Raw genomic sequence first — 27,007 nt, 5'->3', positions numbered from 1 at the left:
GCTATGAGGCCCTGCAGAACTGCAGTGGCAAAGCCTGCTCTGGATTTAGAGTAAAGAGGTAAGTGGTAGTGCTTGGTAAAAGTGTGCACTGAACTCCAAGTTGCAGCCTCCAAAATTTCCTTGGTTGGTACTCCTCTGAGAAAAGCTGCTGATGTGGCTGCTGCCCTGGTAGAATGTGGCCTAATGCCCATAGGCACTGATTTGCCATTTTGTGCATAGCAGAAACAAATGCAGTGTCCTATCCATTTTGAAATAGTCTGCTTTGAGATAGCCTTTCCTTGTGATCCTGCAGCATATGCCACTAAAAGTTGCTCAGTCTTTCTGAAAGCTTTAGTTTTGTCCAAGTAGAAGCTTAGCTGTCTGTGTATGTCCAAAGAATGCAGAAGTCTCTCCCCTTTATTCTGGGAATTTGGATAAAAAGTAGGCAAATGAATGGTTTGATTAAGAGCCACACTGGATACCACCTTTGGCATAAATGTTGGGTTTGTCCTTAAAGAAACCCTGTCCAGATGGAAAATGATAAAAGGTTGCACTGCCATTAATGCCTGTAACTCTGAGACTCTTCTTGCTGAAGTTATTGCTAGAAGCAGAGCTGTTTTCCATGATAAGAATTTTATCTCGGCTGTATTGGTTGGCTCAAAAGGAGGCAGTGTGAGCTTTTCAAAGACAAAATTGAGGTCCCATGTAGGAATCGGTGCTCTCCTAGGGGGTCTTAAGTTTTTGGCCCCTCTGAGGTACTGCCTTAACAGTGGATTTGAAAAAATAGGTGGTTCCGTATTGTAATGAGCTGAAATGGCAGAGGCGTGGATCTTAATTGATGAGAAGGATAGGCCTTTATCCAGCATCTCAGTTAGGTATTGTAAAATCTGAGGAATATTTGGAACAAGCGGGTCAATTCCTTGTGCCTGATTCCAAGCACAGAATCTCTTCCATTTTTCTGCATAAGATTTTCTGGTGCTGGGCCTCCTGGCTTCCAAAATAACATCCATAACTGCTTTAGAGAGCGGTGTGTTCTGAGTGGTTAAATTATTCGCCATGCAGCCAGATTTAAGGTTCTGAGTTGGCTGTGCAGGATCCGATTGTTTTGTTGGGTCAGAAGATGAGGAATTTGAGGCAAAGTCCAGGCTGGGTCTTGAGACAAGCTCTTCAGGATTGGGTACCAGTGCTGGCGTGGCCAGTCTGGGACAATCAGAATAATTTTTGGCTTCTCGTCTGACCTTTAGGAGTACCTTGGGGAGGAGAGGCAGTGGAGGAAAGGCATATACTGTCAGGGTTTTCCAGCTGAATGATAGAGCATCCACCTTCCATGCTTGTGTGTGATAAGTCCTTGTGCAGAATCTTTGTAGTTGGCAGTTGTGAGGGGAGGCAAATAGATCTATGTCTGGGCATCCCCATTTCCTTGTTATCATACGGAAGACTTGTGGATCTAGTTTCCACTCGTGAGGGTCCATGAGTTTTCTGCTTAGTTCGTCTGCTAGAGTATTTGTCTTTCCAGGCAGGAATTGTGCTTGCAGATGCACTTGATAGGCCAATGCTGTGTTCCACAAAGTCATGGCTTGCCTGCAGAGGGGGTAGGAATGTGTGCCCCCCTGCTTGTTTATGTACCACATGACTGTAGTATTGTCCACCCTTAGCAGTAGTTGTCCTGGATGAAGTAGATCCTTGAAGGCTGTCAGGGCATTCTGAACAGCTAGCATCTCTTTCTGATTGATATGTAGATGCATTTGGCTTGCGGGCCACGTGCCCTGAATACATTTTCCTGCCATGTGTGCCCCCCAGGCATAATCCGATGCATCTGTTGTTAGAGTCTGCCTGGCTGTGGGTAAAGTGAGTGGCTGTCCCTTGTTGTGGTGACAGGCCAGTGCCCACCATCGAAACTCCTGTTGCAGGCAGGGAATGAGGGTAATTAATGTTTCCAGGCGTGGCAATGTTGAGTCCAAACACTTTTTAGGTACCTTTGTAGCTTCCTCATATGCAGTCTTGCATACGGAATTAGCAGAATGCAGGATGCCATGAAGCCCAAAGCCTGCAGAATTTTTCTTGCAGATAACTGGGTCTTTGTTGCCAACATTTTGAAGTAAGAAGTCAGTTGCCTTTGTTTGTCTGGCGTGAGATAAACCATCTGGGCAGTTGTATTTAAGCTTGCACCCAGGAATATTATCTCTTGAGAGGGTACTAGTTTTGATTTATTTTTGTTTACTGTGTACCCTAGGGAAATTAGTAATCTTTTTACAAATGCCAGATGCTTTAGTAGAATGTCCTTGCACTCTGCTTGAATAAGACAGTCCAAGTAGGGATATATTTGAATTCCTCTTTGTCTGCAAAATGCAATTACTGGTGCCAAGCATTTTGTGAAGACCCTGGGCGCAGTAGATAAGCCAAAGGGCAGTGCAGAGAATTGGTAGTGCATTGAGACAGCTACGAATCTGAGGTATCTTCTGCAAACATGCAGGTATGCCTCTTTGAGGTCCAAAGTTAAGAGCCAAGCCCTCTTGCCCAACATGGGCAGTAGTTGCTGTAGTGTCAGCATTTTGAATTTTGGAATGTCCAAAAAAGTATTTAGAATAGACAGGTCCAGTATTCCATGAGAGATGAAATTTGCTTTTGTGCCTCTGCCCATTGATTGTGTGGCAGGTCTGGCATACCTTTTGCCTTTGGAAGGGTGTGAAAGTGGAACCTGTAGTCCTGGGAAACAATATTCAGTACCCATTTGTCCTGGGTGATCATGTGCCAATTTTGGGAGAAAAGTGCTAGCTTTCCACTAAGGGTGCTGCCAAAAGATAAGTGCTTGGCATTGGGAAGTCATTGGGACTATTTCCTATATGGTTGTGATTTGTCTTCTCCGCTTTTGGAGGTAGAAGCACCCCATTGTTTAGGTCTGTATGAGCCTTGGGGCTGAGATCTGCCTCTAGGGCATCTGTATCTGCCTCTTTGTGGCCTGTCTGACACTGGAAAGGACCAATTTTTAGAAGGCCAGTTCCTACTAAATCTGGGTGGTTGAACCTGTAAGAAATCCTTTACAGTCTGCATAGACTTCGCTTTATCCTCCATTTTCTTTAACACCTCTTCTGCCTTAACACCAAACAAAGTATCATGCTGTAATGGAGCATCCAATAATTTTGCTTTAACATGATCAGGCAGAGTATGTTCCTTTAACCAAGCATGCCTTCGAATGACAGATCCTGTAACTGCGGCCCTGCAAGAGGCCTCTAGTGAATCAAAACCACATTGCAAAGTATGCTTTCCCACTTGTTCAGCTGCATGCAATAAATCCTGCATTTCCTTGTTTTCAGGACATTCAGAGTTTGTCATCATTTTCTGTTTAAGCAGAGACATTAGGTATTGCTGATATTTAAGCATATGAAACTGGAAATTTAAAGCCCTTACAGCTAAAGTAGCAGAGGTGTAAATTCCCCCCCCCCCCCCCCCACCTGTCCAGTGCTCTAGAATCCCTAACAGAGGGAACAGGGTTTTTTTGCAGTGGAAGCCTTGACCCCTTTGGGACCCTGAGATATAGTTTCTGGGTCAGCAGCAGGGTTTTTATAAAGACATTTATGTGAATCTGGAACCCTGTAGTACCTATCTGGCTTAACTGGTGCAGGGGGTAAAGAATCAGGAGACGGACTGGACTCTGAAAAAACATCATCTACAATGTCTAGTACAGGTGGAATAGCAAGAGGTCTGTATTGAGGCATTAAAAGAAAATCTCTGAGCCTTTTCTTGGATTCTGAATAATCTTGGCTCTCCCAGAGGAAATGCTCCCTCATGGTGTGGAGGGTTTCCCCAAAAGAATAGTCCTCAGGAGGAGAGGCTGAAGGGACAGCTTCTTCAGCATCAGAGTCCTCATAGGGAGGAAGAGAGTATCCCTGTTCTGAAGAGGAATTAGATGAAATGGAAACCTGATCAGAGGTCAGTGTCTTGCCTAGGCCTTTTATCAGGAGGGGGATGGGAATCCCTGATCAAAGTAATTAGGTCTTCGGCCATTTTAAGCATCTGTTTCTTAGGCATGGATGACTGTCCAGGAGAATGCTGTACTTGTTTCTTTGTCTTTAAAGGTGTTTTAGACTTTGTCTTGGATGCTGAGGTTGGCTTGATAGAAAGTTGTGTAGGTCTGAAAACACCGTCAGAAGCCGATGCCTGCTCAGCGGCTCCGGACCCATCTGAGGGATTAGTTTCCATAGGCCCAATACCTTGAGTTTTCAGAGGCCTAGTTGTCTCCATGTGGGAGTTGGAGGCGGCCTGTGGCTCTGAGGTAGCGGGTGTCAGGGGCTGCGAAAGCCCCTCACTGAGAATCGGCGAACCGGCGACTGGCCTAGAGGAGGCTTCGTCATTGGTTTTGGACCATGGATGCCTGTCCTTTTCCTTGCGCTTTTTATGAACTCCGGTCGTCGGCTGTTCAGACGGCATTATATAATTAAACCTCCGGCCAAAGTAATGAAATGCAAAATCGTACCGACGCTTAATAGTGCACTGGTTAAATCTAGTACAAAACCGACAACTAGCAAAGTCGTGGTCAGGGCCTAGGCAAGGAATACAGTAAGAATGAAAATCCATATGAGGTATTTGTTTCCCACAAGAAATACAATTGTTAACTTTTACTGACATCTGTCTGGAGCAAAAAAAGTTTCCCCAATGGGGTACTTAGCTTTATTGAAGACTTCGGATCTGAAATTCAATTTCGAAAATCTCAGGAGTCGGCCGACCGGCACTTGCGAACTGCTTTTGCTTCGGGCACCGCACAGCAAGAAAGACTGAAGAAAAGACGTCGGCTGCATCTTGTATACCCCTGGCGCACTGACGTCGGGGATGAGGCGACAGCAACTGACGTCGGACCAGGACTTTGGAATTCAGGCCGACTGCGGGTAGCCTGCCAGCAGGATAACCCAAGCGTAATGACTGCAACAGTGAAACACTATGAACATCTGGGTATTGCCGTGGAGATTCGTGATACAACTGTAGAAGGCTTTGTGGTTGTTTTTAGTGTCTGCCGCAATTCTGTCTTCATAGCTAGCTTTAGAGGTTTTGATGAGGGATCTCAACTTTTTGTTGAGGCTAATAAGGGAGTTTTTCCAGTCTTGGGGCTTCACCTTTTTCTGCAACTGTTTCTTCCTTCTGTTGTAGAGTTTGTTAATGGCAGGGGACAACCAGATTGTCTTTCTTTTTTTTTTTTTGGAGGACAGTGTCTTGGTTTTGTTGGGTATGGCTAGTTCCATGCATTTACATACATGTTCATACAGTGCATTGGTGTACAATTCGGCAGTCATGCACCTATTTTCCATTTGCATGGGTGCCGTGAACTTAGCCACCTCTGTTTTTAGGAACCCAAAGTCAGCTTTGGTGAAGTTTTTCATGGTGGTTACCTTTGCTGGTAGTGTGGATGAGATGTAGATTTCCATGGTAATTAGTATGTGATTGGATCTAACCAGGGAGGAATTGACTATTGGTGTTTAGCAACGGTTGCCCATGTTAGTAATAACCAGGGTCAAGGATGCTGCTTCCTCTAGTGGGAGTAAGAATGAGCTGCTCCAGTGCATTGGAATTAATGAATTCCAGGAAGTGTTGGGCAAGTGTATTGGTGCATGAGTAGTTCTTCCTGTTGATGGAGGGGTAGTTGAAGTCACCCAGTATGAGAGCATTGGGTTGGACCCTAATAGTTTCCAGGGTGCTTAGGAATGTGGAATGAGAGTCTTGGGACATGGTTTGGGACCTATAGCAGGCTACAACCTGAATCGCCGTCTTACCCACTGTTAGTCGTACCTAAAGCATCTCCGATGAGTTATGATGGGCTACTAGTCTGGAGGTGTGCATATCCTTTATGAATATGGAGACACCACCACCTATATGGAAAGAGTAATCACTGTTCACAAATATTCTCGCGGAGTTAATTGTCAGTTGTTTCCCTTTTCTCTACATCCTAGGCAACTGTAGTTTTAATTATGCAATTTAATCAATATTGGTCATGGCAACTTCCTTTCTGGATTTTGCAGTACAAAGTATAAATACTCTATGTACCTGCTCTAGAAGGATTTCACGTATTGAAAAATCAGTTCACTTATTTGTTGCTTCATATGTGACAGGCAATTCTCAAACTCCAATTTCTTACGAACACTGGTGAAATGTTGATTTTCCTTCCTTTCATAACCTTCTTTATCTATCTGCAGTCTTCCTACACTACTTCATATTCTATTATTTTCTTCTCAACTCACTGTGTGTTCTCTGAATTGCTGACAGTTCATCGTCATGACGACAGAGGGTCTCTTAATCTAAGCCATCCTTTATCATTTGTTTTAATGTAGCCTGTTAATGCCCATCTTATTTATGGTACTTCATCATACATTGTTATCCATTTTTGTTTGGAGTGCATTCATCCCCATGATCAACATTCTGCTGCATTTCCCAGTCAACCATGTATCTGGAAGAGTTCCCAGACTTGTTCTCGTTTTCCAGAGAGTTACCTGTATGATTCTTTTTTCTTTGCTGTAAGTCATCAGGCCTTCTTAAACAGAGGAAATTTTATCCATGTAATATAACTAGCTTCAAAATACTGGCATTTTCAATACTTTTAATAGCTATAAAGCAGAGCAAGATTCCTGCCTGTTATGCAGTGAATGCCATACTGGAAGTCAATGTATGCAACAAACTTCTTGGGTATACATATTCTAAGTCATTCCACGTCAAGTCATTACTGAAACAATACTTTACATGTAACTGGGGATTTCACAGCTCAGTCATGTAATCATAGCCACAAATCTAACAACCACATCTAACAAAACTATCAGGAGAATACCTTACACAAGTTTCCGACTACTTAATAACAAACATCCTTCTTTATATCCCTCGTTCAAAAGCTAAATAGCCATTCTGTTTCTTATTCTAGCTTCTTTCTGGCCTTTACATAACTTTAGCTTCACCCCTTCTCCTACTCCTCTCTCAAAAATCACAACACTAACAACCACAATCATATTTTTACTAAACTGTTCCATAAGCTTTCACTTAATACCCTTGTCAACACTAAGGAAATATTTTATGGATTTTACTCAAACCACATTTAATGCAAGTACCTTGTTATTCATAAAATAGCGTTCAAAGGCATACAAGCACTCTGTGCACCATATTTAGCAGTGTCATTCAGGACTGTAACTCACAGTCAAGGACTGTGGTCTTTAATGATGGTGTACAAACACTGTATTCCTTATGAACAGTGCACAGGAGCACACAGTACACACAGTGGAATGTTAAGTGTTCCTGAGCCCAATTCACACCTGCCTAACAGCTGATGTACACTGTTGTGCAGCACAGCATCACAACAGTGGACATCAGATAAAATCTATATAGTAAGTAAGGTATATAAGGCATCCTTAAGAGGTTTTCCCCGCTGTATCCTCCCACGATGCCTGAATGATACACAGAAATGTTCACTCATTACATATGACAGCGGAATTAGGGTCATTATCATAATATGGCAATAAGGGTATCTACTGCTATGTGAGTTCCCACAGGCAGAAGCTTGTCGGGTTACTTTCTGGGCAGGGCAAGTATGGTTGTGGTAGGAGAGCTGCTTGCCCCAAAGGGAACTCTGCTGTCAGTGATTATTTTTTTGTATTGTGCAAAGTAGGTAGTGTATATTTATGTTTTTAAACAGTGCCAATATACTGCTCAGCTATGTATGCTGATCAACGTATCAGCAGTGAAGGTAGACTGCTGCACTGCAAGCAGTATGCCATCAGACTGTTTGTATTTGGAGGCCCATAGGCTACTCTTTTGGGACCCAGACAGTACAGATATTTTACTGTGGCCTTACTATGGCTACACATTACAGTAATACTATATGCAATGTCAAACTACATTGTGCGGAATGTTTTAAAAGTGGCAAAGGGGGTTGGTATCTGTCCACAGTGCAAGTTTTCTTTCCCTAGTATCCAATTTCAAGCAATTTTCATTGCATAATTGCAGTGCCGGCATTACCATTATTACTAATGATCTGATATTCAATGCTAACTCATCACCCTTCCATTAAAATCAACCCAGTGTTCATTCTTAGTCACCGTTGCACTTCGTCTAATTTACTAACAAGAGAAGCTGCACAAAACTGTATTACTGACTGTGACCTTATACAAGTTAAATGCCCATTACAATTTGCATAAAAGTTCAGATGACAAAAGCTTTGAATCACTGTACTTGCGCTGTGCCAATTCTGGAGCTTTATTTTCCATCCCTACTCTGAAAAAAGCTTAATTGCCTAGTATGACATCATGGTAAACAGAATATAAATTAAAAAAAAAATACAAATTGAACATTCTGCTTTTCTTCTAGATATGGAAGAAAACCAGAGCACCTAGTGACAACCCATGTGGACCCAAGGAGGACATGTACATTCTACAGAGAGGTTACCCTAGCCAAGAACCAAACTACAAGCAGTGTGACAAAGCAATGATGTTATGTGATCCTATCTCGCCTACATTCAGTACTGATGGGGCTCGGAGCCGATCCCTCGGCTCCGACTCGGCACGCTATGCTATAGAGCGAGGCCTCTTATTGGCTGAGCTATTTCTTATCCCAGGATGCACCACCACTAATCCCCCAGATCTCATTTGCCGCTTACAAGCTAGGACGTGGTCTCAAACTTGGCTGGGCTAAGTACTGTTTTATTCAAAGTTTCCTGTCAGGAATTTTGCTATTTTGAACCCAAAAGCTGTTTTAACAGCTATTGTTGTTGTACGAGTGTGTTTGGGAAAATTTGTTGAGAAAAATTGTGTTTTTTGTTAAGGGAAGGTTTCCCGTTTAAGTTAGAGGGGCCTTCCCCTATTCCTATCTAGCGTTTTTTGTGTTTCCAGGAGGTCAAGTACCTGCTTAAGTTAGAGGGTCTTGACCCTCATTTTCAGTGATTGTGGTACTAAATTGTGTATTGTTTTCTGACATTGTGTATTGTCTCTAAAAAAAAAAAAAAAAAAAAACTTACTTAGTTTTCACTTTCTTTGTGGTAAAATCTTGTTTCTTAGTGTTAGTCAGCATGGCTAAAGAAAAAAGCGTCGGCTCCGACCAGTCTGTCGGAACCGACTGCCAAAAAACCTAGGCAGGCTTCTCCATCGGCTCCACGGACTTCGGAGCCGAGGGCGGAACGGTCTGCCTCGATGCCTCCAGTCTCGACCCCGCTGGTTTTGGAGCCGAGGACTGGGGCATCGAGAGGCGGGTCACCTTCATCGGCTCCACTGATTTTGGAGCCGATGAGGGTTGCCGGCTCAGACTCTTCCCCTTCGGCGCCGAAGCCCTCCTCGGCACCGAGGGAAATTGTTTTGAGATCTCCCTCGGAACCGATAGTGGTCGAATCCATTCGGAGCCGGTCCCCTAGTCCTATGGAGCCGATGGAGAAGTCGGTTCGGACCCGATCGGTGTCATCTAGATCCTCCAAGATGTCTGATTCGGACATAGACAGGGTGCTCCTAAGACTTTTCCAGTCTCCGGTGTTTCAAAAGTTAGTTTCGGCTCCAGCCCATTCGGCTTCGGAGCCGATGGTCCACCCTGCTATTATGGTTCCTCCTCCAACAGCCTCGGCACCGTTGGAGCCGGTGCTGGTGGAGCCGATGGAGGTTTTTGGGTCGGGCCCGACCCTTACTCCAACTCCGGCTCTTGAGTCGGAGTTCGGAAAGCGGACTTCTTCTGTCGGCCCCAGGGGGAAGCTTCGGGACTGATGTTCTCGGTCCCAAGCCTTCCTCTCGGTGCGTCGGCTGCGGGGGTGCCGTCTACCGTTGTGGCCACAGAGGTGGGACCTTCCCAGGATTCTGGTGGTCCCGCCTTCAGAGCCATGAGGAGTGCGTTAGCCAAATCTTCTTTGGCTACCTCCACGGTCTCCCCAGCTCCTTCCCTGCATACTGAGACTGGGTCTTTGGCAGTCCCTCTGTCCTTAGACAGCGGAGCCCCGGGGCCTGAGGTTACCCCCACTGGGGTTTCCCCCCCTCCTGGAGGTCCCTCTGAAGCTTCTTCGGAGGAACCCCCCAGGAAAAGATCGTGCAGGAGGAAGCACGTTGACTCCCCTGATGAGTCTCTTACATCAGACACTGATCTCGATGATGCAGAGGGGTCCCCTAAGTCGTCCTCAGATGATGTCTCCTTTGCAGACATCCTGGAAGCCCTTAAACAACGAGGCGGCTGGCAATCCAAACCCCCTTCTGCTGATGAGTCTGTGTTCCTTAAGGCCTTCAGGGCTCAGCCCTCCGCCTCCTGGGTGTCTCCGCCCTTCGACGAGCTCCTGGATTTGATCTGGCGAAGGGCGTGGGAACACCCAGACTCTGTGGAACCGGTGCCTGCTCGTCCTAATAAGTTCCTGTCAGCACCCCCGGAAAAAGAGTTTCTGATGAAAGGTGTGGCTGTAGATGCTTTGGTGGTGGCATCTGCTACCCAGCAAGATGTAGCAGAGGCTTCGCCGTCCGTCCATCCTCCTAATAAGGAGTCTAGGAGCATGGATCGGTACGGTAAGCGCACCCTAGGTTCAGCGGCCTTTACTTTAAGGTCCCTGAACTATCTCACGCACTTTACCAGATTTCAGAGGGATCTGATTAAAGAACTTTCTGATACCCTCTTGGGTAACCTGCCTGAGCAGCTGGCCCAGACGGTTGGCTCTCAGCTGGCTACGCTGTCGTCCATATCAAACTCGTCCATGAGGCTCATTTCTTATGCGGCCGAAGGGGCGAGTAGAGCGACGGGTACAGGCATTGCTCTACGGAGACAAGCCTGGCTCCGCCTGTGTCATTTTGCGGAGGCCTTTAAGTCTTCCTTTGCCGACGCCCCCTTTGATGGGTCCTCTTTGTTTGGACCCAAGGTAAAGGACACACTGACCCGCTGCGAGCAAGAAGGTAAGACTTTGACTGCCGTAGGGGCACGATTTTCCACTCCCTTTCGGCCTTACCCCAAGGCTAAAAGAGGAGGGAAAATGTGGTTCCGTAGATCTCAGAAGTCTTACCCCTCACAGCAGGACGATCCCCCTTCTAGAGGCAGGGAGGGGAAATTCTTCTGGAAGACGCCGTCCCAGAGGCGGCAGAGGCCCTCGCAACACTGCAGACCGCGAGTCCTTTCGTGGCTCTTCAGCCTTTCACAGTCCCTGAGGGATTGCCCGACTGTGCAGCTCCGGAGCCAGTCGGGGGTCATTTTTCGAGGCACCTAAAAGCCTGGGAAGGTATCACTCAGGACCGATGGGTGCTTCGAATTATCGCCGGAGGTTACGCCATCCCTTTTTCTCACTCTCCACCTCAGTCCAAAAAAATCCCGGACCCGCCACCCAGTCAACGGGAAACTGCAGCCTCAGAAGTTTCAAAGCTGCTGCAAAAAGGAGTCATCCAACCGGTCCCCGCAGACCAGATCGGATTAGGGACTTACTCAAGATTCTTTTTGGTGCCAAAAAAGACCGGGGACTTGAGGCCCATTTTGGATCTCAGCATTCTAAACCGTTCAGTCAAAATGTCCAAGTTCCGAATGGTCACCATACAATCCATTCTCCCACTGCTGGAGAAAGGTGTTTGGATGTGCTCCATAGATCTCAAGGACGCTTATTACCATATCATGGTACATCAAGCGTCCAGGAGACATCTGCGCTTCAGCCTAGGAGGCAGTCATTTTCAGTTCCGCGTGCTGCCCTTTGGTCTCACCACAGCCCCCAGGGTGTTCACCAAATGTTTGGCGGTCGTGACTGCTCACCTGAGAAGTCTAGGATTCCAGGTGTTTCCGTATCTAGACGACTGGCTCCTAACTGCCACCTCCAAGCATCTACTATTGCGGAGCCTACAAGCCACGATATCACTGGGCAATTGCCTTGGAATCACCTTCAATTGGCCAAAGTCTGTGTTGCTGCCATCTCAACGCATAAGATTCATCGGAGTAGAGATAGACTCAAACCGAATGCGGGTCTATCTACCTACAGACAGGATACAAACCATACAGGCTCAAGTTCGAGCCTTACTTCCCAGATCCAAAGCCCCAGCCAGAATGGTCCTGCAACTATTGGGATCCATGTCCGCCACGGTTCTTCTAGTTCCCCTAACAAGGTTGCACATGAGAATTCTCCAGTGGCTTCTTTCAACTCAGTGGTCCTTTCAGGAACTCCCTCTCAGTCACCTCATATGGATCACGGAAACCTGCAAACGGGACCTTCGCTGGTGGCTGGTGCCCTCCAATCTGGATCAGGGACGACCCTTTGTTCCACCTCCTTCTGTGGCCACTTTGACCACGGACGCCTCCCAGATGGGGTGGGGGGGGCATTCCCTGGGCAGGTCAGTCCAAGGCAAATGGCATTCGGAAGAGACCCTACTTCATATCAACATCCTAGAAATGAGGCGGTGCTTCTGTCCCTTCAAGCCCTTCACGATTACCTCCCTCAGGGCGTAATTGCCGTTCACTCCGACAACATGTCAGTGGTCTGGTACCTGAACAAACAGGGAGGGACCAGATCCTATCCCCTTTGCAGAGAGGCCATGAGAGTTTGGGAATGGGCAGTGTCGACCAAACGCTTTCTAGTGGCGACTCATATCCCGGGCAAGTCCAATGTGATAGCCGACAGACTGAGCAGAACTATCCTCTCTCCACACGAGTGGTCTCTGAACACTACAGTTGCAAATCAGATTTTCAGCAAATGGGGAGTTCCTTGTTGCGACCTCTTCGCGACTCCGCTGAATGCGAAGTGCAAAAAGTTCTTCTCCCTCACCCCGGCTCCGGGGAAGAGCCCTATGGACGCACTAGCCCGTCCGTGGCCCACCGGCTTGCTTTATGCTTTTCCTCCAGTTCCTCTCCTTCCCAAGGTGATCCAAAAGGTGTCTCTCTTGGGGAGCAAAATGATCTTAGTTGCTCCTTACTGGCCTCGTCAAGTATGGTTCCCCTATCTTCGGAAATATGCACTGGAAGGTCCATGGTTCCTGGATCAGATCCCAGACCTATTGGTTCATCAGTCGGGACTATTCCACCAGTCCCTACACACCTTAAAATTGACGGCTCGGCTCCTCCTCTTCCGACTATAGTCAGGAATCATACCTTGGATCCGGAAGTTGTACACATTTTATCCTCGGCCCACAAGTCTGCTACAAAGAAATTGTATTCTAGCAAATGGAAAAGATTTGCTATTTGGGCTCAACTCCGGGGTCTGGATCCCATCACTATTCCCGTATCAGAAGTACTGAAATTTCTAACTTCCCTTTTCAATCAAGGCTCTTCAGTCTCTACCATCAAGGTTCAATTGGCAGCTATTTCCAATTTTCACGAATCTATAAACCACCTTTAATGAGCAACAGATTGTGTAAGAACTTCTTGAAAGGTGCTGCGCTTTTAAGACCTCCGATTTCTCATCCTGCTCCTCCATGGGATCTCGATGTGGTGTTACGCGCCTTAACTTCCTCCCCCTTCGAACCAGCAGCAACATGTGATTTAAAATTTCTATCGTGGAAAACTGCCTTTCTGGTGGCGATTACTTCTGCCAGAAGGGTTTCAGAGATTCAAGCTTTGTCTGTAAAACCTCCGTACTTGGTTTTTCACAAAGATAGAGTATCTCTCAGGCCAAATCCATCCTTTGTCCCTAAAGTTTGTTCCAGTTTCTGCCTACAACAGTCATTAGAACTTCCAGTCTTCTTTCCAAAGTATTCTAACAAAGCGGAATTCATATTCCACACATTAGATGTCCACAGGCAATTGCGTTTTTATTTAGATAGGACCAAACAAACAAGGAAAACAGATCAGTTGTTTGTATCCTTTTTGGACAATAAATTGGGCAAAGCCGTCACAAAGGTCACTATTGCCAAATGGATCAGGGACTGTATTACTCAAGCTTATTCCTCTTCTAATAAAGAGCTTACGACCTCTGTCAAAGCTCATTCTACAAGAGCTATGGCTATTTCAATACCATTCCATTCTAAGCTTGCCATTAGTGACATTTGTGCTGCGGCTACATGGTCCTCCCCGCACACTTTCATTTCTCACTACAAATTGGATGGGGCATCTAGAGGACGAGCTTCATTTGGTTCCACAGTGCTCAGGAGTGTTTTCCAATGAGCCACCCAGGATTTAGGTGCTAGGGACGCTGTCCCATCAGTACTGAATGTAGGTGAGATAGGATCACATAACATCTTTTAGTTATGTACTTACCATAACTTTAGATGTTTGGGATCCATCTCGCCTACATTCCCAATAACCCACCCTCCTTCCCCCTTCCTTGGAGATCAGAGGATATCAGAAGGTCCGAATCCTGTTGTTTCATCTTGAAACATCTGGCAATGTTATATAAACAAGTTGTGTATGTGTGCATGAATGCGGACAAACAAGATCTGGGGGATTAGTGGTGGTGCATCCTGGGATAAGAAATAGCTCAGCCAATAAGAGGCCTCGCTCTATAGCATAGCGTGCCGAGTCGGAGCCGAGGGATCGGCTCCGAGCCCCATCAGTACTGAATGTAGGTGAGATGGATCCCAAACATCTAAAGTTATGGTAAGTACATAACTAAAAGTTAACAGCTGCACCACTGATCCAGCCTACTGCAGTTTAGTTTGTAAGAATATGTATAAATGTATGTTAAAATGAGTCTACTTCAATAACACGACTGAAAAAAATAATTAACCGTTTATACTAATCAATACTCACAACTCCAACTGGAATTAAGGCCACAGAAGCTGGACATCTTTACTTCAAAGCTGAACTCTGACAGAAATGAAAGTTCTAAGTTTTGTCCTTGCCAACTAAAACACCAAAGGAACTAGCTAATATGCTACTATTATAACACTAGCCCTGTGTACAGAAGTTTTCCGTTTGGTTCTTTTGACAGTCTTCCTCCTTCAGGTCTTAACAATTTTTGTGTTCGGTAAGTCACAGCAACTGGAAGAGAGATTACATGTTTTTCCAAATATTTCTACATTTACCACCTCATCTTCTTCCTCCTGTAATTTTTTTCCCATCGCTTAACTTTTCCCACTGGTAAAAAAATTATCTAAAATGTTCAGTCCTCTTGTTCTGCTACTGGACTTCAAATTTTAATAGTCAGAAAATAAGTTATATCTCATGAAAAATTATGCACTTTGTGAATCTTTGGGGAGGCCAACTACCATATTTATCAGCAATGTTCTGTGGGGCAGACCTACAGGTTTAGGTCTGTTTAAAAACATTTCACATAATACAAACTGGACAAAAGTACTACTACTAATTAGAACAGATGATATGTCTCTGTTGACGTCAGGACGTTGGGAGGGAATAAAGTGATAAAGACCTAAAAGAAGGGAGGATTAACAGCATAATGAAAGAATGCTGTGGTGGTGATTATTTCCCAAAAAGGGTAAAGACAATTTAGATTCAGTTTTATATAGACTCATTTCAAAGTAAACCATGATTATAAAGTCTTTTTGCTAAGAGAGTGGTAAAAGTGTTGCCAAACTTGAAAGACATCAATTAACTTGGTTTTGTGGAGGGCAGGTAAACATTTGACAATCTTAACAGAAAAAAGATGATCCTGAGGGAAGCAAAATGCAAGAAAATGTTACTTTTGGAGGGTCTTGATGAACAGAGAGCATTTTATACAGATGGACAGGATTTTATGCGTAGGGCAATGGCAGCATTTGCAATCCCTGATAGAATAATACTGCAAACATATGAAAGGTCTGAGGCAAGAATTAAGGTAGGAGATTTCCTCTCCTACAAGCAAATTTTGAATGGAGGAACCAGACAAGACTGTACTCTTTTTCCCTCTGTCATTTGCCAGTGGCAAAGACAATAAGGGGACTCACAAATTCACGTATATAAATAGTATAGTAATAAACAAAAGCTAGCTTTATTTGCAGACATTTTTTATACATCCAATCTGATACATCCAAAAAAGTACATTTTGGTGTTATGGATCATTTTTATGACTTTCAAGTAATTTTGAAATATGAAATTAATATAGATAAAACAAAATCTACAGCGTAAACATGAACTGGTTCACAATATCCATACTTTATGGGGACATGACAACATGAAGTATTTAGATGCATGGATTAACAAGAATTCTGTTATGAATGCAATGATATGTGGGGAGAGACTAAACAAAAAATACAAAACTGGTGGCTCTTCACTGTGGATAAAGATAGCAACATACAAACAGTAAATGCTTCTACACCTTTTAGTTTTATAAAGAGGTTGGGCATATTTTTTATCAACCATAGGAGAAGCTGAGGGCAATAATTAAATTATTTTTTTGGGGTGAGGGGGTGGGAAAGAGGGCAAGATTGAACAAGGTGGTTTAGAATTAACCTGATCTGAAGGGATACTTTAGAATGTAGCAAAAACAGAAAGTTATAAATCAAAGTGTAAAAGGATGATGACTAAACTGGGCTGGGGTAGGGGGAGAAATAAGAACAGAGTGAGATTTTGGAAGCAGATCCTTAAGAATGACAATCATACAGAATACTACATTCATAAAGGAGCAGAAAGCATTCTAAGAACCTAAGCCAACAAGGGAATTAAGGAATGAGATTTTGCCATTAGACAAGACTGCAATTAGAAGAACAGAAAATAGGTAAGAGGGAACTAGAATTTACATCAGTAAAGATACCAAGGTATTGGGAGCAAATAACTATGGAGAAAAAAGGTAATAGAGTGGGATAAGGTCAAGTAGAAATTGGACTGCAGGTCAGATAAGGTCAAGTAGAAATTGGACTGCAGGTCAGAGACTGCCTTCTCTACCTGAGACTGATAATGTAGGCAAAGGGAAAAGGACAGGAGAGTCATAAGTGAAAGGTCAGCTCTGGTTGAGTTTTTAGTTGTGTCTAGAACAGAAGCTGTTATTAAAAAATGGATACTTATTATAACATATAAAACACTGAATGATGCCTTTAAGAAGCAAACAACTGGCTAAGAAAGATTAGGTAGCAAGAATGAAGAAGCAATTTATAAAAGAAAAATGGGATGACATCTGTATGGCTTCCAAGCATGCAACAACTTTTAGAAAGCTTAAGATTTTTGCTTGGAAGTGTTTGCACATTTTTAATACCCCAAGCAGACTTAATAAAAATTTTCTTCAGGTAAATGGCAGGTACTGGAAATGTGGTGGGAAAGAGAGGGGTAACTGGTGATATGTTTTTTTGGGAATGTAACTAGTTGGCAAATTTTATCCCTACAGAGCACTTTGTCACAAATACTGGGGTAAGTAAAAGCATAATGAAAGAAAGCTGTGGTGGCTGTTAATGCCCAATAAGGGTAAAGAACCTTTAGATTCAGCTTTATATAGACCAATTTCTATGTAAACCATGAAAAGTAAATGATTTTTTTTTGAGTTGGCACACAGGATCTGATTAATGATGCTGGCTGCCAAGAAAGCAATTACCTGAAACTGGAAATATAAAATGTAAACCAACTATAAAAGCAGTACTGAATATTGTAAAAGAGATAAAAGAATAGGAGGTGGTATCTATACAAAAGGGAAGGAGCAAATTATATAGAAATAAAATTGAATTTGTTATTAACAATACAAGCAGAATAATGTTCAGGAGGAGGAGTAAGGTTTAAAGGAAAGGAATGAATTGAGCAACTTATTCATGTTGGAGTGAATGATATTGTTAAAAACAAAGCATATATATATATATATATATATATATATATATATATATATATATATATATATACATATATATATATATATATATATATATATATATTTAAGGATATATATATATATATATATACATACCCTTAAACGATTTTCATTATGCTACATTTACTAAGAGTAGTTCATCCTCTGTTAAAAATAAAAAACATTTTTAATCAATTTTTTTCTATATTTTTATTTGGTTTCAATGTTTTTATGTTACAATTACTACTGTTTATATTTGTTTCTGTAAATCCTCTATTAATCTTTTAATGTTTTTTTAATGTTTGTCTGGAGCTTTTCTCCCCGGGCCTCTACTGAAAATGGACATGTATCCAGTTAGACTAGCCCGGTCAACAAATGTAAAATAAATAAATAATAAATAAATTAAAAAAAAAAAAATATATATATATATATATATATATATATATATATATATATATATATATATATATATATATATATACATATACACACACACACACACACACACACACACACACACACTCACACTCACACGGGTCTAGGAATATTAACTGAAAGCACATTTCACTGAAACACATTTGACTGTGCACAATTCACTGAGAGCTCAATTCAGTGAAACACATTTCACTGAAAGTTATATATGGCCTTTTCCCCACTGTAGTGCGACCCTGGAGTTAGAATATATAGTAAGGGGGGGGGGGGGCACCACCCCCTACCTATTTTAAATATTTTGAACTATACACATGGATACCTGCAATTTCAATAAATTACTCTTTTATAAACTTAATATATATCCAAACTATGTGGGGGGGATATGCCTCCCATGCCCCCCACACTCCCCCTTACTATACATTCTAACTCCATGGTCACACTACACTAGGAAATTCTGAAATGGTTAAGGGGGAGAGATGAAAGGGATCGCTACTACTTGTGTTCCCACTTCAAATGAATTGAACAATATACCATAATTTGAGTGGCAAAATATCACTTTCTGGGTATAGGACTATGACAACATGAAACATAATATCAGCTTTTAGAATTAGGCTGCGGTTTTGTATGTGTTCAATACTAATGTATTACTGACTTCTGAAGAGCTACATGAATACCATCATGTCCCGATCCAAGTTTTACTCACCCCTTTATTTGCAGCAATGCAGCACTCTGCTATTCTCAGCCAGAGACGTGGATTGGAGTGATAAACCTGAACAGCTTCAATCAAACATTCAAAGGCTGCCAAAGGTCTTCCAACATGTAACAGCTGAATACCGCAATTATACAGTAGCTCATACCTTTTGTTAGCAAGCAGTGTGCACATTGGGCGTCCAGAAAATTTTTTACCTAGAAGTAAATCAACAAAAGTTTAATTTTTAAAAAAAATTAAAACAAAGTAAAGTATATTTAGCTAACATTTTAAAAAGCTTTTGGCTTTTCATACAGTCTTATAAAATAAAGTACAAATCTAAGAACAAAGAATAACAATGGTCCTTGTAACACTGGTAAAAGTACCATGCTGGACTTAAGGGCCTTTTACAAAAAGCTCCAAACCTTCTCTGGGACTGTAACATTTTAGTGAAAAAAAATTCTTGCCAGTTATTAAGTATGTAGCACTAAATCTCCCTATTTGCTAAGATTTTCAAAATATACAGTCTACCTGATTTCAGAACATTGGCAGTATCCACAGAAACTGCATTTTTTGCATCAGGGTATTTCATAAACATTCACAAGTAAAGCCATTTTGCAGAGGTCAACACTAAAGCCTTACCTGGAGTGTCTGCACAGTGGATATAAGCGGTTATGGTGCCTGGAAGTGCAGAATTATGATAAAAGAGCTGAAAGCATAGTAGCGGCAAACAAAAATTCCTAACAGCATCTGCAGGAAACCTGCAAGGACAGAACAAGGGTACTAAATATGTACTTTATTGAGCAAAAGAAAAGGCTGACACAACTGAAGTAAGAGATGCTCTTTAACCATACCATTTCTCTAAAAGGATCTGCCTTTATGAAATGCTGTGGTTGGACTCATTCATTCCATTAAACACCATACAGCAAGCCTTTCTCAGAAGAGGTCGCTTGTGGGAGTACATAGAAACACATTCCACAATGGCATATGCAGACTGCAAAAGTAAACCTAATGACTGAACCAGCCACTTCACCTTGCTATTAGCATCCTGCCTTTCAGCAAATCAAAAAATAACAATGAAGATCCAAAGAAATTATTAACAAGTAATACAAAAGCATATACTTGCCTGACATGCAGGAGCCCTAACATACAAGGCTAAATGGAAAGGCCACCCATACGCAGGGGAGGGAGAGAAGGAATTTGTGAACTATCAAGGACAGTCTTCACATTGATGAATGTCAAGTAAGAATGGATCTGTTATGTCTAACACTGAGGACCCTACCTAATATTTCCTATGACTGGGTTGAATCCTAAGTGCAACCACTGAGACAGAAGGAGCCACAGAACAGCTCAAGGACCAAGATGATTCCAAGAGTAATACAATACAAAGGAAACCTGACTTCTGAACTTGGAGGTCTGCTGCATAGTGAAGGTGTGCACCAAGTATGAAGCTACCATGGCACAGAGGTCTGTAACTGAAACTTAGTGAAACAAGCACTGGAGTAGCCCTCTCGTAATGGAGAGAGATTTTACTACAGCATTGTCCAGATGGCAGTTAAGCAATCCACTTGGAAAGGCTCTGCTTGGAAACTGCAGTGCTTTCCCTCTACTGTGAGAGTGATAAATAGTTGTGCAACCTTCTGCAATTCATCCACCCACATCAGGTAAAATCTCAGCTCAAGTTAGTACAGCACAGAAAGATGTGGATGGCTTAACTCTGCCCTGGTTTTCATCCCAGTAAGGAAAACAAAAGAGCAATATGAACTGCCTTAAGGACAATTCTGAAACTGCTTTCAAAAGGAAACAAAAGTTTATAAAGGACTCCAATTTTTGTGAAAGACTAGACATGGTATTTTTCATACAACAGCCTCAATGTCTGACATCCTGTAAGAGCAGGTGATGGCCACCTGAAAAAGAACTTTTGAAGATACTAATGTTATCTCCACTATGCCTGTGGACTCAAAAGTCAGATGAGCAGGCCAGTGAAAAGGAGGGATTCTTCAAAGGATAGCAGAGATTTGTCACTCCTTTAAGAAAGTGACTGGCCTAGGCATTGGTAGGCCACAGAATCCTACCCCACAAGAAGACAATGGACAGAAGTAGCTGACAAATGCACCTTGACGGCTGTACAGAAAAGACCCACAATTAATCAGGTGTCTAAGGTAAAGCAGGACGGTCAATTGAGGTGACAGAGTACTGGTCAATCTATAATGGGAAGAGTTTTCACTTGGAGACATAGGTCTGCCAAGTGGAAGGCTTCCCAGAAGATTCAGCAAGTTCCAAGTCACTTCCAGAAGATCTGTCAAGGGGTCTACAATAAGATGCCAAGACATAAGGTGAAGCAAGGCATTGCCCAAACATGGTGACTTTCCCAGCTAGGAGAGGTAGAGGTTAGTCTATTGTCAGGGAGTCAAGTGCATAAAAACCTGCCTAACTCAGTTACCAAGGGCATAAAGGGAATACGTTTCAGTCTTTCTTCCTTGAAGGAATGAATAAATCAGCAAGATAAGGAGAGTGGTATTGCTGGTACTGAATTCATACTCTAGTATCGGTGAGTACCTTCAAGTGGTGGACCCTGTTTTCAAAAACATCTCACCAAAATGACACTCATACACAGACTGCATATTATATAGCATATATTATGGAGAGGTACCCTAATAAATAGAAAAAGACAGCTAGGTGCAAAGGGCCTAGGATAAAAAGTGTGTGATGCTGGTATTCGTACTGGTGCCAGGACTGGAAAAATGGCAAAGTAGAACCATCAAGACAGAAACATTCCTACAATGGGGGTTAGGCCAGGCTCAGGGGAGAGGATCTCCCCTATTAGACGGAAGCAGTAGTCCATGAAATTCACAGGCCAAATGAGAGACAAAAAGATGACAGAGTGAACTACTGAGGATAAGGAAGAAATTATTTATTGTTACCATTATGAAAGAAGCCCATTATTTCCAGACTGAAGACATTAAGAAAGATTAACAGAGACATTATAGGTCCTTCATGAGTCAACTCAGAGCTTGTCACTATGATCTCGATCCTCTAGACCACTAACAGATGACCTGTGCCTGGCATACAAGGCATCCTCCGACCTAATACTGATGGACTTACTGCACATCAGCAAGTCAAATGGCATCAGAAATACTCAGTCTAGGGATCTAAACCTCTTCTGTATCATCAACATAATGGTTTGGAGGGACATGTATATCTTGGAGAGGACACAATTGTCCTGGAACATTCTCACTATCCACATAAAACAGAAGTTCATCCCTGTCCCTATTTAAGAGGAACTGGGCTCTATGGATGGGAAACAGAAAATTAACCGCAGGACTGCACCCTGTAATATTAATGGAAGGAGCCAGTTCCTTAATGTTTTATCCCATGCACAGGTCCCCATAAATTCTCTATGGTATGATACCAGTTATTTTCATTAGAGGTAAACTATATTTATCAACCATGGGATGGGGGGTAAGGCCAATCTCTACCCAAATGGGATAGGTTAATTCAAACACAAAAAGAGAAACTGGCTAGGCTTAAAATGGGCAGCAAGGGTGGGCAGCCTACTACTTACCTATGAAAGAAAAATACTTGCACAAGAAAAAAACTGTAAAAACTTTCAAATTCAAATTTACGATCATATAATACAATAGAGCTATGATATTTTTGAAAGGTATAAAAAAAGAAACAAGGGCATGGGAAGGCAAAAGAGATCTGATGTGGTGCAATATTTAACCCAAGGAGAAAGCCAAACTAATCAAGAAAAAAAAAAGGCAGCTCCAAAGACATTTGAAGAGAAATATAGGCAAAGACACCCAGATACGGAAAATTTCACAATACAAAAAAATAAGAAAACAAAGGGGGAACGTAGATCAGAGGATTAGTAATGTACAAGTTAAACAGAAAAAGAACTGACTCAGCTGTTATACAAAGCTCATGCCAGCCAAAAACTCTTGAGCTAAGGCTCTTACCTATACTGCCTCTCTTCCCATTACCTCAGATCGAGTTTGCCTATCACTAAGAAAAAAGGAAGCTCTGTGATCAACAACCTTATAACAACCCCAGAACTCGATCTGAACCTCCAGGTGTCTCTAGGACGTGGAAGGAGGGTGGGATGTCAAGAATGAATGAAAATCGACAACACAGATGGAACTTTATGGTAAGAACATAACTTCTTTATCTGATGTTGTCAATCTTCATTCTTGACTGATGGGACAGAGTCCCCAGGTACTTTAGATCTTTGACGGCCCTAAGGAAGGATATTCCTGAGCACCATAGAGCCGAAGGATGCTCTTCCCCTGGAGACCATATCCAATTTATAATGAGAGATAAAGGCATGTGGGGTAGCCCAAGTTGCAGCCGCGCATGTGTCTTCCATAGAAGCTCTGGAATGGAAGACCACTGAAGTAGAAACAGATCTTGCTGAATGAGCTCTAACTTTTGTTGGTAGATTGCAAGACTAAGGTTAAATCCCAAGGCACTATTGGATCTTTGAAAGGTGGCTTCAAATGTTGAGCGCCTTTAAGAAAATTTTTGCAAAGACGGTGAGACATCAAAGAATGATCATCATATCGGTTATGGAAATTCAAAATGGCAGCTAAATGAACTCTAACGGTAAAAGTAGAGGCTCCTAAATGAAATAAGGTGGCTAAATATTCAAGCACCTTATTAACTGGAGCTGAGTAAGGATCAAAGCCGTTTGTATCTGACTAAACAGAAAATCTTTTCCATTTGCCAAGGTAAATTTTTCTGGTGGATGGCTTATGAGAAACCAGAAGAATCTTTTGTTCTGGGGAGTGCAATTTGTTTCGCTTGGCAATTACTGGAAGTGGAGAAACCAAGCAGTCAGGCTTGAGATGTTGAAAGTTGAGATGGACCAAGCCCTGAGGGTGATATAACAGGTCCGGATTTGGATCCAGAGTGGAGGGGGGGGGGGTGACCCAGGTGAGCCTATAGAAAGGGAAAGCAGACTTGAAGGGGCCAATAAGGTGCAACGAGAATCACTTTGCTTCTCAACCATTGGGCTTTCATCAGAAACTGGGGAATTACAGGAATTGGTGGAAAGGCATACAGAAGTCACGGGGCCAATCGTGAAGAAGTGCATCTCTCGGAGACTTCCCACGAGGGGGGACTAGGGCAAAGCAGCTGCTGCATTTGTGGTGTATGGGAGAGGCAAACAGGTCGCAGCAAGGCTGATTCCATTGACAAAAATTCTACCGTCGCTACGTAGGGACTGAGAGACCACTCATGAGGTAGAAGGATACACCTGCTTAGTTTGTTCGCAATCACTTTGAAATTCCCCAGAATATGCATTGCTATTAGAAAGCAGTTGGAGCAGACTGCCAATTGCCAAACTCTTACAGCTTCCCAACATAGTGGGTAGCATCTGGTTCCTCCCTGCTTGTTGATGTGCCAGGCTACTGACATGTTGTCTGACTGGATAGCAATCATCCCCGAAGGAAGGGCAGACTGGAACACTTGCAATGCTAAAAGCACTGCCCTCAGTTCTAGGACACTGATGTGCAGACTGGCCTCCTGAGGGGACCAAGCACCTTGGATGGTCCTTCCCTGAAAATGCCCCTCCACCCCACCCTATCAGGGAAGCATTTGTGGTCACTACAGCCTTGGGCTGAGAGGGGGAGAAGAGATGAGACTATGAATTCTCTTCTGGCTTCATCCACCAAGATAAATCTTTTTGCAGTGGTTTGTTATTAAGACTGGATGATACATGGGGTTATTAAGACTGGATGAGACATGGGGTGAATTAAAACTGACCATTATGACGCCAGGAGCCACTGAAGCAGCCTCATATGGTACATCACCAGGGGGACTAAAGTGATTATTGCTGCCATGGATCTTAGAAGTTGTAGAATCAGACGAGCCGTAACTTTGTCTTGAGAGGGAATCACTTGTAGCTGGGACCTCAACTTTAACAATCTGTGATGAGGAAGGGAGGACACGCAGAATTTTGTATTTAGTTTTGCTTCAATAACTTCAGGTCCTGTGTGGGAGATAGCTGTGATTTTTCTCTGTTGATTGAAATGCCTATGAACTCGGAAAGGCGTAGAACAGAGTCTATGGTGCAAAGCAGTAGATGCCTGGTGGGGGCAGTGAGGAGACAGTCGTCTAAATATGGAAACACATGGAATCCCTGTAGCCTTAAGTGAGCTGGTACAACTGCCATGCATTTGGTGAACACCCTGGGGGCTGTGGCGAGACCAAAGGGCAGTGCTCGAAATTGTTAATGACTGGCTCCTAGCCGGAAGCAGAAATATGTTCTGGACCATTTGTCCAGCTTTATGTGGTAATACGCATCCTGAAGATCTATACAGCACATCCAATCGTCCTTCTCTAGAAAAGGAAGGATAGACTGAATCATGACCACCTGGAATTTTGTTTGTACAAATTTGTTCAATACACTGAGATCCAATAATGGCCTCCAGTCCCCTGTCTGTTTAGGCACTACAAAGGATCTTGAGTAGAATCTGTATCCTATCTGGTCTGGTGGGACTGCTTGGATGACTCTTTTTTTTTTTTTTTAAGCAGCTTTTGAATTTCTAATGCTGCTATATCTCTCTGACTGCATGGAACATTGGGGATTCATCTTTGTGGTTTGTGAAACAGATTGAAGGGAATGAAGTAGTGTCACCCAAGAATCTGATGTTATTGCAAACCATGCTGAGTGGTGCAGAGAAAATCTTCCCTCAACTACTTCCAGAGGTAAGAAATCGGGCCGCTGCTCAGGAGCATTGGTAGGGTTGTGCAGGAAAGGAAGCTCTGGAGCCCTGATTGCGTGGACCCCCTCTTCCACAGGAGGGGCATCTTCCAGATGAGTTCCCCCCACTGGCCCAGGGGGCAAACTCACCACATGTCCCAAAAAGGCCCTTGGGTCTTCTTGAATCAAATCTTTCAATTCCTCCGAGTCCTAGAGTAAGGTCGTTGCGGAGTGGAAAAATGAACGCCCTATGCAGAAAGGGTCTTTCCGTCCGTTTCACACCTGGCTAACATACCTCTAACCATTGGGCCAAACAATGAAGTAACGTCAACCGGATCATTGACAAAGAAAGACTTAAAGGGGTCTGTAAAATCACACAAGCACATCCAAGCATGATGCCTAATGGCAAAGTACATTTGTGTACACTTACCATAAATGTAGATGTTTGAGTGTATTCACTGTTGCAGTCATCACATTTGGGTTATCCTGCCAGAAGAAGCCATCAGTCGGCCCTATTACCAGAGGCTGAGTATTTCTGCATCGGTTGCTGTCGCTCCAGGACTGACGTCAGGTCGTCAGTGGTATAAAATCAGGCAGCCGACACCATTACATCAGTTTTTCTTGCCCCAACTGTCAGGAGCCCCCAAATGGAGAGCGAGGTTATGGCGGAAGAACACCACCAGTAGAAAGAAAATACCAAAAATTCCCTGTAAGGAGAGAGGAAGAGATGGAGGGAGAGACAAGGGGGATGGAGGGGGAGAAACCAGGACTGCAACAGTGAATACACTCGATTATCCACATTTATGGTAAGTGTACACAACTGTACTATGTTCTTCGTATTTCACTGTTGCAGTCATCACATTTGGGTTGATTCCCAAAGTTGAATAAAAGGGTGGAGGCAGTCAAGAAGACTGGGGGCTGGCTAGGATGCCCTGCAAGACTGCGGTGGCAAAGCCTACCCTGGATTTGGAGAATATAGGCAGGTGGTAATGCTTGGTGAAGGTATGAAGAGAAATCCATGTTGCAGCCTCCAGGATATCCCTGGTGGGGACCCCTTTGAGAAAAGCTGCAGAGGTGGAGGTTGCCCTGGTGGAATATATCCTGACACCCTTTGGGGGTGGTTTCCCATGCTGTTTGGAGCAGAAATGGATGCAGTATGCTATCCATTTGGAGATTGTTTGGATATGGCTTTGCCCTCTACCCTTGCTGTGAAAATTTCACAATACAAAAAAATAAGAAAACAAAGGGGGAACGTAGATCAGAGGATTAGTAATGTACAAGTTAAACAGAAAAAGAACTGACTCAGCTGTTATACAAAGCTCATGCCAGCCAAAAACTCTTGAGCTAAGGCTCTTACCTATACTGCCTCTCTTCCCATTACCTCAGATCGAGTTTGCCTATCACTAAGAAAAAAGGAAGCTCTGTGATCAACAACCTTATAACAACCCTAGAACTCGATCTGAACCTCCAGGTGTCTCTAGGACGTGGAAGGAGGGTGGGATGTCAGGAATGAATGAAAATCGACAACACAGATGGAACTTTATGGTAAGAACATAACTTCTTTATCTGATGTTGTCAATCTTCATTCTTGACTGATGGGACAGAGTCCCCAGGT

At 43.2% G+C, this 27,007-nt stretch overlaps 1 protein-coding gene across 1 annotated transcript in view; it reads right to left on the bottom strand.

Moving 5' to 3' along the window:
- Window positions 1-27,007, bottom strand: part of CNOT10 (CCR4-NOT transcription complex subunit 10) — a 2,007,836-nt gene that overhangs the window by 749,787 nt on the left and 1,231,042 nt on the right. The window contains exon 11 of the mRNA XM_044066643.1: window positions 18,702-18,904. Coding sequence (XP_043922578.1) covers window positions 18,702-18,904 — 203 coding nt within the window. The remainder of the gene's footprint in view (window positions 1-18,701; window positions 18,905-27,007) is intronic.

This window comes from Protopterus annectens, chromosome 3.part1, assembly GCF_019279795.1.
Source record: "Protopterus annectens isolate FY-2018-M chromosome 3.part1, PAN1.0, whole genome shotgun sequence".
In the NCBI taxonomy this organism is placed as follows: domain Eukaryota; kingdom Metazoa; phylum Chordata; order Ceratodontiformes; family Protopteridae; genus Protopterus; species Protopterus annectens.
The sequence above is the reverse complement of the archived record's forward strand: the minus strand, read 5'-3'. Positions and strand labels throughout refer to the sequence as shown.